This window comes from Xenopus laevis, chromosome 8L (genome assembly GCF_017654675.1).
Source record: "Xenopus laevis strain J_2021 chromosome 8L, Xenopus_laevis_v10.1, whole genome shotgun sequence".
Classification (NCBI taxonomy): domain Eukaryota; kingdom Metazoa; phylum Chordata; class Amphibia; order Anura; family Pipidae; genus Xenopus; species Xenopus laevis.
This window is the reverse complement of record NC_054385.1, coordinates 5,895,415-5,911,964: the sequence shown is the minus strand read 5'-3', so window position 1 is coordinate 5,911,964 and position 16,550 is coordinate 5,895,415. Positions and strand designations below refer to the sequence as shown.

Here is a 16,550-nt window from a genome sequence, read left to right as displayed (position 1 = left end):
AGCTGCTGAATAAAAAGCTAAATAAATCAAAAATCACAAATAATAAGAAATGAAAGTCAATTGAAAATTAAAATTGTCTTAGAATATCCCTCTCTACATTATACTAAGGGTCAGGGCACACAGCGAGATTCGGGGAGATTAGTCACCCGGAGACAAATATCCTGTTCTTCTCCCCAAACTGCCTCCCCGCCCTCTAGAATGTAAATCACCTGCAGGATGGAACTCGGATTGCTTTGTTTTCAGAAGTCGCCCGAAATTGCCATCCTGCTGGCGATTTTCATTCTAACTGGCGTGAAGGCAGTTCTGGGAGATTAGTCACCACAAAGAAGAGGAGATTTGTCGCCGGGCGACTAATCTCCCTGAATCTCACTGTGTGCCCTGACCCAAACAGTTTAATTAAAGGGGAACAACCCCTTTAACCCCTGGCATGCTGGATCAATTTGATCTTACTCCCCAGTTAACTCCTAGAATTGTAGGGGGCTGGAACTTTGTCATTGCTTTAGATTCTTCATGCCCTGGCAAATAAAGGGTTATGTGCCTAAATCTGTTTATTATAAAATACTGTACATTTATTGTATATTTAATGCTGATGTATATTTAAACTCTTTGTTTTACAGTGAAGATCAGAGTTTACTCTATGGACGAAGAGTTAAAACCAGGAAGAAGGAAAGTCGTATTAACGTTTAAGGTTAGGGTTTTTATGGTCATCTAAAAGGAACATGATCCAATTACTGTAAATACAATGCTTTTCTCCCTATGCACAGTCCTCTTATAGCATACCCTGTCCTCAGCAGCTTTTTAATTGGTCTTTATTTTTTTTGAAGCAAAATAAACTAATTGCAATTTTCTTGTTATTGTTACCTGCATTTTATGTTTCTATTTAAGCCTATTCATCTTCCACGTCTGGTTGCTAAGGTATGTTGGACCCTAGCAACCAGGCATCAATTCCAGAATCGAGAGATTTCGAAATAATAAAAAAACACAAAAATAAAGGCCGACTGCTAATTGTCTCAGAAAATCACTGTTGTGTCTCTTCATTTAAAGGCGAACTTCCCCTCTAATTGGTAACTTACTTGTGTTCGGTTTCAGGATCCAGAAGAAGTGAAGGTGGATACTATAGAAGAAGACGATTTAACGGGAATTATTTCCTTCCCTTATTTCAAGATACCAGCCAACCCAAAGTACAGTATCCCATTTATCCCATTGTTATAGATCCCACAACAAGCACATCTCCAAGTGGCTCTTTCTTTATCACCAGCTCTGAGGTCACAATTAGAGACAGTTAGATCTAATACAAATTCCAAACCTGAAACACGGATCCCTTTCATTCATATTAAAGGTTATGAGCTAAGGGGGCCCAGTCTGAAGGTCAGTTAGGGGGAGATTTGGGGTGAGTGTTTATTTGTACCCTGGGTACCCCTGGAACTATAGCAGGGTGACACCCCAATGTTTCTATATATCTGTAACCTTGTTATGAGCTAAGGGGGCCCAGTCTGAAGGTCAGTTAGGGGGAGATTTGGGGTGAGTGCTTATTTGTACCCTGGGTACCCCTGGAACTATAGCAGGGTGACTGTTACCCCAATGTTTCTATATATCTGTAACCTTGTTATGAGCTAAGGGGGCCCAGTCTGAAGGTCAGTTAGGGGGAGATTTGGGGTGAGTGCTTATTTGTGCCCTGGGTACCCCTGGAACTATAGCAGGGTGACTGTTACCCCAATGTTTCTATATATCTGTAACCTTGTTATGAGCTAAGGGGGCCCAGTCTGAAGGTCAGTTAGGGGGAGATTTGGGGTGAGTGCTTATTTGTGCCCTGGACACCCCTGGAACTATAGCAGGGTGACCCCCAATGTTTCTATATATCTGTAACCTTGTTATGAGCTAAGGGGGCCCAGTCTGAAGGTCAGTTAGGGGGAGATTTGGGGTGAGTGCTTATTTGTACCCTGGGTACCCCTGGAACTATAGCAGGGTGACACCCCAATGTTTCTATATATCTGTAACCTTGTTATGAGCTAAGGGGGCCCAGTCTGAAGGTCAGTTAGGGGGAGATTTGGGGTGAGTGCTTATTTGTACCCTGGGTACTCCTGGAACTATAGCAGGGTGACTGTTACCCCAATGTTTCTTGGTATGAGATATGTGCGGCCAAAAGGGGGTCTTGAACCAAAAAAGTGAAAGAAAAAAAACACTACTATAGTGGCAGCCTTGCTAAACATCATCTCATAATGATAGTTCTAAGATTGTCTATAGTCAGAAATACATAATTTCGACAAGTTTTGACAATTTATTTTCATCTCCTTTATGCTGTTGTTATGATGACTACATTCCCTTATGTACAATTGCTGTTCTTAAAGTGAAAGTCTGTCTGTTTTTCCCCTTAGATTCGGCATGTGGAGCATTGAGGCCGCCTACGGGAAGGATTTCACTACTTCTGGCACCGTGAAATTTGAAGTGAAAGAATACGGTATTTTCCTCCGCTATAGCGTGAATTCTTAAGTAATATATATATATATATATATATATATATATATATGTGCTTCTGTTCCTTTAAAGGGATTCTGTCATGATTGTTGTGATGTAGTTTTTATTTCTAAATGACACTGCAAATAATTCACACTACAATATAACATTTGATTCCTGAACCAGCAAGTGTATTTAGTTGTAATATTGGTGTGTAGGTGCATCTCAGGTCATTTTGCCTGGTCATGTGATTTCAGAAAGAGCCAGCGCTTTAGGATGGAACTGCTTTCTGGCAGGCTGTTGTTTCTCCTACTCAATGTAACTGAATGTGTCTCAGTGGGACCTGGATTTTACTATTGAGTGTTGTTCTTAGAACTACCGGGCAGCTGCTATCTTGTGTTAGGGAGCTGCTATCTCGTTACCTTCCCATTGGTCTGTTGTTAGGGTTGCCACCTTTACTTAAAAATAATACCGGCCAGTGGGGGACAGGCACCAAAAGGGGGCAGGCAGCGTCGGGAAAAAGGGGTGGGGCTACATGGCATTCCACAAAAGGGGCGGAGCAACATCGCAGAGATGTCCACGGCGCTGGAAAAAGGTAACTTTTTGCAAATTGGAGGCAGACCAGGGGCTTTTTTTAAAGGGTATTACAAATTACCGGCAATTGCATTGCCGGTAAATTTGTAATACCGGCCCCGGCCTTGGCAGGTGTTTTACCGGCTAGGCCGGTAAAATACCGGCCGGGTGGCAACTCTTATCTGTTGCTGGGGGGGGAAGGGAGGGGGTGATATCACTCCAACTTGCAGTACAGCAGTAAAGAGAGACTGAAGTTTATCAGAACACAAGTCACATGACTGGGGGCAGCTGGGAAACTGACAATATGTCTAGCCCTATGTCAGATTTCATTTGAGAAATGGATTTCAGTGCAGAATTCTGCTGGAGCAGCACTATTAACTGATGTGTTTTGGAAAAAAAAACATATTTTCCCATGACAGTATCCCTTTAAGCAATAAACTGTGGGACTCCTCCTTTAACACTTACCTCTCTTTCGTTTGCTTGCAGTTTTGCCAAAGTTTTTGGTTTCGATAGAACCGGAGCAGAACTTCATCTGCTATGACAAGTTTACGGAGTTTTACATCACAGTGAGGGCGAGGTGAGACTCCAGGTTCCAGTAATTGGACTCTGTTTTTGTTTAGTGTAAAGGTTGAACCCCGTACTCATTGGGGGTAGGGGGCATCCCCGAAGTTTTGGAACCTCTTGTCCTACAATAATACTCTTTTCTTTCACAGATACTATTATGAGAAACTGGTTGAAAATGCAAAAGTCTACATTCGTTATGGGCTAATCCAAGATGGCGAACGAAAGATGTTGCCTAAGTCCATTGATCTGCTGACGGTAAGAAACTTAGAAGGCGCATTTGCCTTCAGACAGGTCGTATGCTGCGTATTTATTCAGCTTTTATCATACCTGATCCCAGATGAACAACGGAGAAAGCGTCTTCCAGCTGAATAGCCAAAAGGCACTGCAAGAACTGGGATACTCATCCTTGGAAGAAGTCGCCGGATCTTATTTGTACATAACCGTGTCTGTTGAGGAGTCCACAGGTAACGACCATTATATGCTATCAAACATGGGGGGAGGGGACCAGAAATAGGTAACGGTATAAGGTACAGGGAAACCTTCCGAAGTCGCCCGAAATTTCCTTGTGCATTAGGGCTGGCATTCTCTCATTATAGCAGGGGGAAGGCAGTTCGGGGAGAGGTGATTAGTCGCCAGGCGACTAAATCGCCCAGAATCTGCCCGTGTGCTAGCTCCCTTAACGTTGGCTTCTTGGCAACATTATCTTGAGTATACAGTTCTTCAGATAGTCGACTTATTAATAGGGATGCACTGAATCCAGGATTCGGATCTGCAAATTAGGATTCATATTCAGTTCATATTTGCATACGCGGTATTCGGCCGAATCTTTCACCAAGGATTCTGGGGTTCGGCCGCATCCGAAATAGTTGATACGGTGCATCATTACTTATTAGTGACTAAATGGGTAATGAACATTCCAATATACCACTCTTGCTCAAATTGAGGTCTAAAAAATAAAAAACAGCTTTTATTATTGCGAAGACATTCAAATCTATATTGACCCCATAACCCCTAACGCGTTTCATGCTTCGCCAGCACTTCATCAAAGGCTCAGTCATAGGCTCAGGGCACAGTGGGGGTCATTTATAAACACTGGGCAATAACCCATGGCAACCAATCAGAAGATTGCTTTCACTGCTCAACCTGCAGCTGACTGTAAAAAAAAAAGAAGCTAATTACTGATTGGTTGCTATGGGTTACAAATGCTAATTTGCCCAGGGTTTATAAATGAGTCCCAGTGTCTTGAGCTCCTTTTATACTGGGACATGGAAGCTGAAGTTTGATGGATTTAAAGGGGTTGTCTCCATAGCCCAATCAGGTCTGCTCCGGCTCTCTGGTTTAGGCTCAATGGTGCAACCTCAAATAGCCAACGTTTCTGCCTGTTTCTTAGGACTTCTAGGGTTAAAAGAAGAAGAAGGTGTTGGAGCACTTGCTATTATAAAGGCTCTATCTCCCTTTATCTCCAGAATATAAGAGCCACCCTACACCCTAAAAAAAAGACCTGAATGAGAAGTAGATGTGCCCAATCAAATCTCCTGAGCTATGGAATGCCAGTATTGGTGGCCCACAGAGTGTGGTTGCTTTTGTCCAGGGATGTCGACTAGATAATTGGCCACATATAAAATCCACACGTCACCTGACTGCAGATATAACCATGTGCTTCTCTCAGGCCGCGTGGAGGAAAGTGAAAATGCCGACGTCAAGTTCGTTTTAAGCCCCTACACCTTGAAGCTGGTCGGGACCCCTCTCTTCGTGAAGCCGACGTTACCGTATTATATCAAGGTTGGTTTGCCCTCGTTATTTCAATTTCTTGCCCTTGTTTGGCATCACAGTATGGCTGCTGCAGGGTTATTTATTAGGGACGCACTATTTTGGATTCGGCCGAATCCTTTGTGGAAGATTCGGCCGTATAGCGAACTGAATCCGAATCCTAATTTGCATATGCAAATGCTAATTAGGGGTGGGAAAGGAAAAAAAGTGGAAAAAAATTGCTTTACTTCCTTGTTATGTGACAAAAAGTAACCTGAAATCCTGCCCTGCCCACAATTTGCATATCCAAATTAGGATTTGGTTTCGGTTTGGCCAGGCACAAGGATTCGGCCCAATCCTGCTGAAAAAGGCCTTATCCTGGCCAGAACCAAATCCTGGATTCGTTGCATCCCTATTATTATTAAAGTCAGAATGCCAAAAACTCGATTTTTTTTTTTTAATACTATAGAATCCAAATTTTTAGCTGGAAATATAAACCTTTACATTTTTCAAGATTTATTATACCCAGAGGTCCAAATCCGAAAATACGGCATCTCAGACCCGCCGAGGCTGTATATAAGACAATCGGAAAGGTCCCTGTCCTATTTGGAAGTTTTTGTGGTCTGCACCAAAAATCTAAAAAAATTAGTCCTAAAATCCGACTACTTATGACTTTTTCGGGGCAAAAATCTGAAACACTTTCGTGAAAAAGCGGATAATTCAGATGTTCTGTCAGATTTTATCATGTTTGTCCCCAATCCAATTCAATTGTGCTTTTTTTTTATTAATAAATAAAATCGAATTGCGGATTGTAGTTCGGTGGGACTTTTTTTTTTTTTTTTATTTAAAAATATTTCAAATTTGGATTTTGATAAATTAGGTGGAGGAATGACTCCATAGAACTAACCGGCTTTCTAATTCTCTAACCAGGTCCAACTAAGAGACACGTTGGACAAACCTGTGGGAAACATTCCTCTAACCCTGTCTGGGGATATGGTGAAAGAAGACGGATCCCCGGAAGACTTGATCATTCAGCAACAGAGGATTAGTACGGACAGGAATCTTGGCATCGGCCTGTTCATCTTAAATATCCCATCCGATATAGTGTCTCTGGATTTCACAGTGAGGATTTACTTTTCTTGTTTGCTTTAAAAGATAATCGCACAGGGTGCTCTTTATTCGTTTTCTAGATATCAACAGCTTTTAAACGAAGCAACAGCGCCGCCTGCTGCTCATTTCAGCCACAGTCGGCTGAAAATTAACTTAGTGAGCCAATGAAAGTCTTGTGATGCTGTGCTGCATTGAGCAGAGATGATTTCCTCTGATATTTCACACAACAGCTTGTACCGGTTCCCTCATTTGTTTTTTGTATATTTGCAGATAAAGACAGACGATAGCAGCCTCCCAGAGGAAAACCAGGCGACAGCTACTCACGTGGCAGTTTCTTACCAGTCGCTTACCAAGAGTTATCTGTATATTAACTGGGCCAGAGAAAGAGAAGTTCTGCATGTCAACAACTTCCTAAATGTCCAATTAGTTCCTAACAGCCCGTACATTGCCAAGCTGAATCATTACAGCTACCTGGTGAGTATTTAGAATCAGACTAGAGTACAGGTATGGGATCCGTTATCCAGAAAGCTCCGAATTACGGGGAGGCCTATTGGGTTTATTTAATGTTTATATGATTTTCTAGTAGACATGAAGATCCAAATTACAGAAAGATCTATTATCCAAGGCCCCGAGCATTCTGGATAACAGATCCCAAATACTTTAGCCACTGAAGTGAACATTCAGTATGTAAAGGACAGGTGTAACTCATATCTGTGCTGCTATACACACCACCATTAAGAGCCCGTTGCCGCACAAGGAATGTTGGATCAGCTAAAAAGCAAATTGGCCCCACAAGGAAAATAGACATAAAAAATGAAAAGGACAAAGATAGAATGTAATGTGATGAAGATCAAGCAGGAATCACATAAAAAGCATGATGTGTCTGGGAGGGACGCGAATGATAAATAAAAAATACGCCAGCAGTTCGAAGTTACGCTAGCGTTGCCTAATTTGCATACGGCGTGCAGTTAAAGTACAATGGCCGTATATGTTGCAGCAAATACATTACACTACACAACCCCGGGAACCTTGATAAAATTATATAGAGTTCTTATATTGCCCTACACATGTGCCCACAGTTTAGTTTAGGTGCCATATGTTAGCAAATGTAGGGGGGAAGGAGCCTATCACCCTGTGAAAAGGAAAAGACGCCAGCGTTTTTTGGGACTTAGAAAAATGTTCAACTTTTTTTTTGAGGAGCTCCTATCTACTCTATTGCACTTCGCCTGGTCTGAGGTGGTGAAGGCAAGTCTGGTGAAAGAGGTAACGGTCAGTAAAATCAAAAACTTAGTGACTTTGCGTAGTAACGCTCTTTCGCCAAAGCGAAAATTCGCCTGGCGTTAGAGTGCAAAGTTGCGCCAGAGTCTTTCTCCTTGGCGAAATTACGCCAGCGACCGTTAGTAAATCTGCCGAAATGACGTCAGGCTGCCAAATTTTCACCAGCTGAGATTCTATTTATCTGTATTACAGAACATTCTGTCCCAGTGGCTGCACAGATCCTATCTGATCCCCATTGTAAGCAGCAGTCCTGTCCTGCTTTATGGCAGCTGAGATTCTAGCTATCTGTATAACAGAACATTCTGTCCCAGTGGCTGCACAGATCCAATCTGATCCCCAGTGTAAGCAGCAGTCCTGTCCTGCTTTATGGCAGCTGAGATTCTAGCTATCTGTATAACAGAGCATTCTGTCCCAGTGGCTGCACAGATCCTATCTGATCCCCATTGTAAGCAGCAGTCCTGTCCTGCTTTATGGCAGCTGAGATTCTAGCTATCTGTATAACAGAACATTCTGTCCCAGTGGCTGCACAGATCCTATCTGATCCCCATTGTAAGCAGCAGTCCTGCCCTGCTTTATGGCAGCTGAGATTCTAGTTATCTGTATAACAGAGCATTCTGTTCCAGTGGCACATTATGTATGTATTAGGGATGCACCAAATCCAGAATTCGTTCAGGATTCGGCCTTTTTCAGCAGGATTCGGCTGAATCCTTCTGCCCAGCCGAACCGAATCCTAAGGGAGGGAAATCGCGTGACTTTTTGTCACAAAACAAGGAAGTAAAAAATGTTTTCCCAATCCCACCACTAATTAGCATATGCAAATTAGGGTTTTGGTTTGGTATTCGGTATATATATATATATATATATATATATATATATATATATATATTTATAATTGTTTTTATATGTTTTGTGCATTAGGTCATATCAAAGGGGAAGATATTACAGTTTGGAACAGTACCAAGAGTGCCGGGTTCCAATTCTCAGAGCCTGAACCTTCACATAACAGCAGATATGGTTCCCTCTGTGCGCCTCTTAGTTTACTACATTGTCACTGGAGATGCCACCGCTGAGCTGGTTGCCGACTCCATCTGGGTGGATGTGGTGGAGAGTTGTGTCAATCATCAAAGCGTGAGTATGAAGTCTCGTCGCTGTTTCACGGCAATATATATTATAGTTGCCTTTTCCTTATGATATAAACGCTGTCTAAGTCAATGTTCTTAATGGAACTCTTTCCCGGGCCTTTAGGTGCAATTGTCCAAAAGGGAAAATATCATGAAACCTGGACAGACGTTTTCCCTGAAGATTTCAGCTCTGCCAAAGTCATTGGTGGCCTTATCTGCAGTCGACACGGCTCTATATGACGTGGGGAAAAGGTTCCAGAGGCCTTTGGAAACAGTTAAGCCCTTCCCGCTGTCTCTGATTTGGCATTTTAAAGGGATACTGTTTTTTTCAAAGCACATCAGTTAATAGTGCTGCTCCAGCAGAATTCTGCACTGAAATCCGTTTCTCAAAAGAGCAAACAGATTTTTTTATATTTAATTTTGAAATCTGACATGGGGCTAGACATATTGTCAGTTTCCCAGCTGCCCCCAATCACGTGCTTTGATAAACTTCAGTCACTCTTTACTGCTGTGCTGCAAGTTGAAGTGATATCACCCCCCCCAGCAGCAGAAATAATACACACCAGTAGATTTGACTGCAGCCTAATATGCTGCTTGTACAATTTACTGCAGGTTCTAAGGAAGATCGAAGAGAGTGACCTCGGCTGTGGGGCTGGAGCCGGGGAGAACAACGCGGATGTATTTAGACTGGCCGGCCTTACATTCCTGACTAATGCTAACATACAAGCTTCTCAAAAATACGGTACCTACTTGCAGTAATAGGGTATAGCTTATTATGTGCCCAGAGCATTCCTTCTCTGTATATTTGTATTTATACATATGGGAGGAGGAGGTGCCATATTGATTCCCTTAGACTGAACAGTATGAGGGTATAGCTTATTGTGTGCCCAGAACATTCCTTCTCTGTATATTTGTATTTATACATATGGGAGGAGGTGCCATATTGATTCCCTTAGACAGTACAGTATGAGGGTATAGCTTATTGTGTGCCCAGAGCATTCCTTCTCTGTATATTTGTATTTATACATATGGGAGGAGGTGCCATATTGATTCCCTTAGACAGTACAGTATGAGGGTATAGCTTATTGTGTGCCCAGAGCATTCCTTCTCTGTATATTTGTATTTATACATATGGGAGGAGGTGCCATATTGATTCCCTTAGACAGTACAGTATGAGGGTATAGCTTATTGTGTGCCCAGAGCATTCCTTCTCTGTATATTTGTATTTATACATATGGGAGGAGGAGGTGCCATATTGATTCCCTTAGACAGTACAGTATGAGGGTATAGCTTATTGTGTGCCCAGAACATTCCTTCCTTGGTTCTTTTTTTATACATGTGATTTTAATTTGTCTTAAATGTATTATAGCTGTATATTATAAAGTAACTAATGTTTCCTTTCTAGCACTGAAGTGCAATGAAGTTTTAAGGCCTAAACGGTCGTTTAATTTCAAAGATGAAGTAGACAAGAAAGGTAAGTGGTGTAAATTCAAAAAATTAAGCAAATTTATATTTACATTTACGCAGCAGTCCTGTCCTGCTTTATGGCAGCTGAGATTCTAGCTATCTGTATAACAGAACATTCTGTCCCAGTGGCTGCACAGATCCTATCTGATCCCCATTGTAAGCAGCAGTCCTGTCCTGCTTTATGGCAGCTGAGATTCTAGCTATCTGTATAACAGAACATTCTGTCCCAGTGGCTGCACAGATCCTATCTGATCCCCATTGTAAGCAGCAGTCCTGTCCTGCTTTATGGCAGCTGAGATTCTAGCTATCTGTATAACAGAGCATTCTGTCCCAGTGGCTGCACAGATCCTATCTGATCCCCATTGTAAGCAGCAGTCCTGTCCTGCTTTATGGCAGCTGAGATTCTTGTGCCATGCTCATAAAGTAACAAACAGTACAGCATTAATATAATGGGTCAGATTATGGTAACAGTATTATGTAGTGACCTAAAACTTGATAAATCGTATTCTCTCTCCTTTCAGCCAGCACATATACAGACAGAAACATGAAGAAATGCTGTTATGATGGTGTGAAATGTTTTCGGGACGAAAATGATTGTGCAGCTGGAATCAACAGAGTCTCAAAACGTTACAGCAAAAAGTGCATCAACGCTTTCGAAGTTTGCTGCTTGTTCGCAAAAAGTCTACAGGAAAAGATGGACGCACAAATCCAAGATGTTGGAATGGGAAGAATGTGTAAGTATCAGTTGAAAATCCCTATGAGGCCTTGTCAGGACCATCCTTGATCACCATTCTGCAGTAAACATTTCAATGGTAAAACAATGTTTGTTTTGGCTCTTAAAGGGAAACTGTCAAACCTATTAAATGTTATCAATATGCTCCCAAAATGTAGTGGAGGCTTTTTAAATCTGTTTCACCTATAGATCTGACGATTTATTTCTCACAATGACAGTTACCCTTTAAGCTGTTTTTTCTGATTTTCCTTTCTCCGCTGTTTTTTCCCGTAACATTTGTTTAATACAACTTCTTCCAGATCTCCGAACTGTTTTTGATATCGATGAACCTCAGATCCGAAGTTACTTCCCAGAGAGCTGGATGTGGGAGGAGCATTTGCTTGATAAGTAATTATTTCACCTTTTTTTTCTTTCTGGGTGTGGTTGGTCAGGAAAGGGGTGGGATCACATTACATTGTGGGTGTGACAAAGCTAAAGCTGTGTATTACTGGTTAGCTGCAGTTTAATGGAACCCCAATAATCTCTTTTTCCCCCCTGTTTCCTATAAAACTGATCTCTGTAGTCGCGGTGAGAAAACGTTATCGGTGACTCTTCCAGATTCTCTGACCACATGGGAATTTCAAGGCGTCGGCATGTCCGATAAAGGCAAGTAGACTGGGGATAAATGAGGCTTTTATTGTTTGGGGGGAACATGGTAGACGTCGTAAAAGTCAGAAATGACAGTATTTTACTCCTTCTTTCCTCCCAGGTCTCTGCGTGGCTGATCAGTTCAAAGTGACGGCGTTTAAAGACTTCTTCATAGATGTTCAGCTGCCGTATTCCATTGTGCGGGGGGAGCAGATCCAGATCAAAGTTGTGGTCTTTAATTACAGGAATAGTGATGCTAAGGCAAGTGGAGTTACCACTGGGTACTTGCAGTGGGAGTGGGAAGTCTGTGACTCAAGCAGTGGGCTGGGCTAGAACACTCTAATGGAAACTTGGAGTGGGAAGTCTGTGACTCAAGCAGTAGGCTGGGTTAGAACACTCCAATGGAAACTTGCAGTGGGAGTGGGAAGTTTGTGACTTAAGCAGTGGGCTTGGCTAGAACACTCTAATGGAAACTTGGAGTGGGAAGTCTGTGACTCAAGCAGTGGGCTTGGCTAGAACACTCTAATAGAAACTTGCAGTGCGAGTGGGAAGTCTGTGACTCAAGCAGTGGGCTTGGCTAGAACACTCTAATGGAAACTTGGAGTGGGAAGTCTGTGACTCAAGCAGTGGGCTGGGCTAGAACACTCATATTGCTGCTAAAATGGGGAGGACTGGGAAGTCTGTGACTCAAGCAGTGGGCTTAGCTAGAACACTCTAATGGAAACTTGCAGGGGGAGTGGGACGTCTGCAACTCAAGCAGTGGACTGGGCTAGAACACACATATTGCTGCTAAAAAGGGGAGGACTGGGAAGTCTGTGACTCAAGTAATGGGCTGAGCTAGAACACTAATTGAAACTTGCAGGGGGAGTGGGAAGGTTGTGACTTAAGCAGTGGACTGGGCTAGAACACTCTAATGGAAACTTGCAGTGGGGGTGGGAAGTCTGTGACTCAAGCAGTGGGTTGGACTAGAATGGCAGCTTACAGGGGTGGGCCAAGTTATCACACGGAGGAGCTAGCAACTTAATGTAAGTGGACTGGTCTAACAGCAGCTCATAGTGGGAGGAGCAAGGAACCTTTAACTGGGTTGGACTCAATTTGTAATGTTTGCTGTACTCAGCAGTTTAATAACTTCTTTATGGCAGGGTTGTGTGACGGTGTCGGTGGGAAAAGAGATTTGTCTGTTCAGTGACACATCCCCCAGGAGTGGGTCAAGAGAATGTTACAAACACACCCTCTCCGCCACATCACTGACCCCTTTTACCTTCAGCCTCCTGCCCCTGGAAGTGGGGCTCCACCCTATCTCCTTCACCCTCAGCTCTTCCAGCCAGGAGACCGTCAAGAAAACATTACGAGTAGTGGTAAGTACCAGTTATATCTAACGGGGGAAATATATCCTCAATATGTCAATTAAACATGAATGTATGGCATTGTCAGTAATGTAGCACTTTATCTTAATATAGCCAGAAGGTATTAAGAAAGAACGGAATGCGGGATTTACACTGGATCCCCAGGGCATTCGCGGTATGTATGTTAATAATTATATGTATGGACGGGAGCTGCCATATTGTTTCCCAGACACCATTGGTTCTCAAGCAGTGAATAGGCTAGACCTTGACTGAATGGGAATTATGGTGAAATATGGGGCGAGTTCTTATTTGTACCCTGAGTACCCCTGGAACTATAGCAGGGTGACACCCCAATGTTTCTATATATCTGTAACCTTGTTATGAGCTAAGGGGGCCCAGTCTGAAGGTCAGTTAGGGGGAGATTTGGGGTGAACATTTGTTTCCTGTGTACCCCTGGGACTAGTAGTAGTACCCAGTGAACTTTGTGTGGTTGTAGTGATGCCATAATAAAGGCTGTCTGTTCATTTATTGCAGGTGTCGCACGAAGACGTCAAGAAATAAGCTATAAAATCCCATCAAACATTGTGCCAAAATCAAAAGTCAGCCGGATTCTATCTATTAGCGGTAATTTGATTTTTTTTTTTTTTGATTTTTTTTTTTTAGAATTTTAGACATTTCAGATGGGGTCCTGGGGGCCTCTAGCTTGTGTTCTCTAAGGGATTTTTTTCGTCTTTCTAAGGGATTTGTTTTGCCTTTAATAACATCCCTCAACACATTCTGTCAATGAACAGGAAACATTCTGGGTGAAGTCATCAACACCGTCGTGAAATCCGAAGGAATCAACTACCTGGTCAGTCTCCCGAAGGGCAGCGCCGAGACTGAGCTCATGAGGGTGGTCCCTATATTTTACGTGTACCACTATCTGGAGACGAACAAGCGATGGGATCTGTTGGGGACCAACATCTTGGCTGCACAGATTGACATGCAGAGAAAGATGAGGGATGGTAATTGCAAATTAACATTTATCTTCCAGGTTGTTTGGTTGAAGCACTGGTTGGTTGCTATGGACAGTAATGTTAGCAACCAAAATACATCATTCTACAAATTTACCAAAGGAGCAAAATCCTCCTTCAATCTAATTATCTTCCTATGTTTTATTTTTTAAGGTGTAAACAGTATCCTGTCATTCAGAGGGAAAGATTTCTCCTATAGTATTTGGAAGGAGGGGAAACCAAGTGCATGGTGAGTAACCGTTGGGGATGCCTATCAATGGGTTTGGATTTTACTTTTAATTTTTTAATTTTAAAATTTTAAAATTTTTAATTTTATGACACTTTAAAGGGCTGGATAATTAAAGGCCAAGGGTTTCATGTTGGCTTAAATTTTATCTGCATATTGTTCAGGAACCCTCTTTGGAGGATTTAGTATTCAGTGAAACCCCAAAAATGATCTCCTGCACTGCCGATACACAGACTTAACATATATTCCTGTCTTCTCAGGTTAACTGCTTTTGCCTTGAAAATCTTTGGGGAGATGGAAAAATATGTATACGTCAATAAAATGTCGGTGTGTAACAGCATTACCTGGTTACTGGACAAATGCCAGCTGAGAGACGGCTCTTTCATAGACCAGTCGGGCTACCAACCCGGGAAGCTGCAGGTATGACTGGTGCAACGCACGCATGGTTGTTCACCGTTTAATTAAACGTTAGTATGATGTAGAGAGGGATATTCTGAGACAATTAGCAATTGGTTTTCATTTTTTATTATTTGCTTTTTTTGAGTTATTTAGCTTTTTATTCAGCAGCTCTCCGGTTTGCAATTGCAGCAATCCAGTTGCTAGGGTCCAAATTCCCCTAGCAACCATGCACTGATTTGAACAAGAAACTGGAATATAAATAGAAGAGGCCTGAATAGAAAGATGAGGAATAAAAAGTAGCAGTAACATGAGTAGCCTTACAGAGCATCGGTTTGTTTTTAGATGGGGGTCAGTGACCCCCTGGAAAGAGTTAGAAGCAAATAATTCAAAAACTATAAAAAAAAAAAAATGAAGGCCAATTGAAAAGTTGCCTAGAATTAGCCATTCTATAACATATTAAAAGTAAACCACCCCCTTAATATCCCCCATTAGATTTACACCAGTCTATAGAGCAGGAGCAGCTGGATCAGAGCCCTGTGTTTTTGTGACGACACCCCAAAGAGAGGATATTTAATCATTTTCCTTTTAATGGGCCACTATATGTTCTCACTTTCCAGGGATTTGAGCTAAGCAAATGCCTGTGCTGAGTTATATGGAATAAGCAAGCTCAGCTGGGCTGTTCCTGCTGAACTGTGCTTTGTTCAGTTGACTTGGGGGTGAAAAAATTTCTTGATCCCAGCGAAGATATAACTAATTAATTTTCTTAGTAGTCTTAGGGTCAGGGCACACAGGCAGATTCGGGGTGATTAGTTGCCCAGCGACACATCTCCTCTTCTTCGGGGGGCGACTATTCTCACCAAACTGCCTTTCTCTTGAGGCAACTTTGGGCAGCTTCGAAAAATGAATCGCTCCAAGTGCCATCCCGCCAGCGATTTCCATTCTAGCCGGTGGGGAGGCAGTTCGGGGAGATTAGTCACCCCGAAGAGGAGGAGATTTGTTGCCGGGCGACTAATCTCCCCGAATCTGCCTGTGTGCCCTGACCCTTAAGGTATCAAGAGCCAAATTATGGAAAGATCCCTTATCTGGAAAACCCTAGTAATCTGGGTAACGGGTCCCCTCACAGCCCCTACTTTCTGTATGGCCCTTTGCAAAAAGTTGGCAACATCATCATCACCCCCAAACAATTGCCCAAGTTAAACAATTCTGATATGTCTGTATATACAACATCCCATAATAATATCCTAATACTAATCCCATGCAACGGCTTTACAGGGCACCGTACCCAGCGAATCAGAAGAAAGAAGCTTATATCTCACAGCCTATGTGTTTATCGGGATTCAGAAATCCTTTCACATGTGCCCTCTGGAGGTAAGTTAAGTTCTGTGCTGCTGTAAGTACTTTCCACATCATTTAGGTTTCCCTTTATCCAGGCTTTCCATTTGCTGGAGCAAGGAGAAGCATTAGTTGCCCCTAGATGTTTAGGTTTAGCTGTAATATTGGGGTGGAGGCGGTATCTCCTGAGCTTTGAGAAGGAGCCAGCACTTCAGGATTGAACTGCTTTGAGACATTGTATTTTACCACGACATGGGTCACACTCACTAGCTCCACCTGTTTTTTTCAACTTAGTGCTATTCTCATGTCTACCACTAGCTGGAGATAGTGAGCACAACCCATGTCGTGGAATAATACAATGTTGTGGTAAAATACAATGTCTCAAAGCAGTTCCATCCTGAAGTGCTGGTTCCGTCTCAAAGCTCAAGATCAGGCACAAAGCACTGAGATGGCTGCCTCCACACCAATATCACAATTTTAGGTAGATGCTATCTGGTTAGTTGCCCATTGTTCTGTTGATTGGCTGCTGGGGAGGAGAAGGGAAGGGGATGATATCAC

At 42.5% G+C, this 16,550-nt stretch overlaps 1 protein-coding gene across 2 annotated transcripts in view; it reads left to right on the top strand.

Annotated features, from left to right (window-relative positions):
• c5.2.L (complement C5, gene 2 L homeolog) overlaps nucleotides 1-16,550 on the top strand; it is a 42,817-nt gene that overhangs the window by 2,579 nt on the left and 23,688 nt on the right. For both annotated transcript variants that reach the window (XM_041572359.1, XM_041572358.1), the window contains exons 4-27: nucleotides 618-688; nucleotides 1,090-1,181; nucleotides 2,376-2,458; nucleotides 3,514-3,604; nucleotides 3,741-3,846; nucleotides 3,929-4,055; nucleotides 5,261-5,373; nucleotides 6,271-6,462; nucleotides 6,721-6,924; nucleotides 8,647-8,856; nucleotides 8,974-9,123; nucleotides 9,462-9,591; nucleotides 10,255-10,323; nucleotides 10,838-11,050; nucleotides 11,349-11,436; nucleotides 11,612-11,694; nucleotides 11,798-11,937; nucleotides 12,819-13,034; nucleotides 13,137-13,197; nucleotides 13,557-13,646; nucleotides 13,814-14,026; nucleotides 14,189-14,264; nucleotides 14,522-14,681; nucleotides 15,933-16,028. In XM_041572359.1, the coding sequence (XP_041428293.1) occupies nucleotides 618-688; nucleotides 1,090-1,181; nucleotides 2,376-2,458; nucleotides 3,514-3,604; nucleotides 3,741-3,846; nucleotides 3,929-4,055; nucleotides 5,261-5,373; nucleotides 6,271-6,462; nucleotides 6,721-6,924; nucleotides 8,647-8,856; nucleotides 8,974-9,123; nucleotides 9,462-9,591; nucleotides 10,255-10,323; nucleotides 10,838-11,050; nucleotides 11,349-11,436; nucleotides 11,612-11,694; nucleotides 11,798-11,937; nucleotides 12,819-13,034; nucleotides 13,137-13,197; nucleotides 13,557-13,646; nucleotides 13,814-14,026; nucleotides 14,189-14,264; nucleotides 14,522-14,681; nucleotides 15,933-16,028 (3,074 nt within the window). The remainder of the gene's footprint in view (nucleotides 1-617; nucleotides 689-1,089; nucleotides 1,182-2,375; nucleotides 2,459-3,513; nucleotides 3,605-3,740; nucleotides 3,847-3,928; nucleotides 4,056-5,260; nucleotides 5,374-6,270; nucleotides 6,463-6,720; nucleotides 6,925-8,646; nucleotides 8,857-8,973; nucleotides 9,124-9,461; nucleotides 9,592-10,254; nucleotides 10,324-10,837; nucleotides 11,051-11,348; nucleotides 11,437-11,611; nucleotides 11,695-11,797; nucleotides 11,938-12,818; nucleotides 13,035-13,136; nucleotides 13,198-13,556; nucleotides 13,647-13,813; nucleotides 14,027-14,188; nucleotides 14,265-14,521; nucleotides 14,682-15,932; nucleotides 16,029-16,550) is intronic.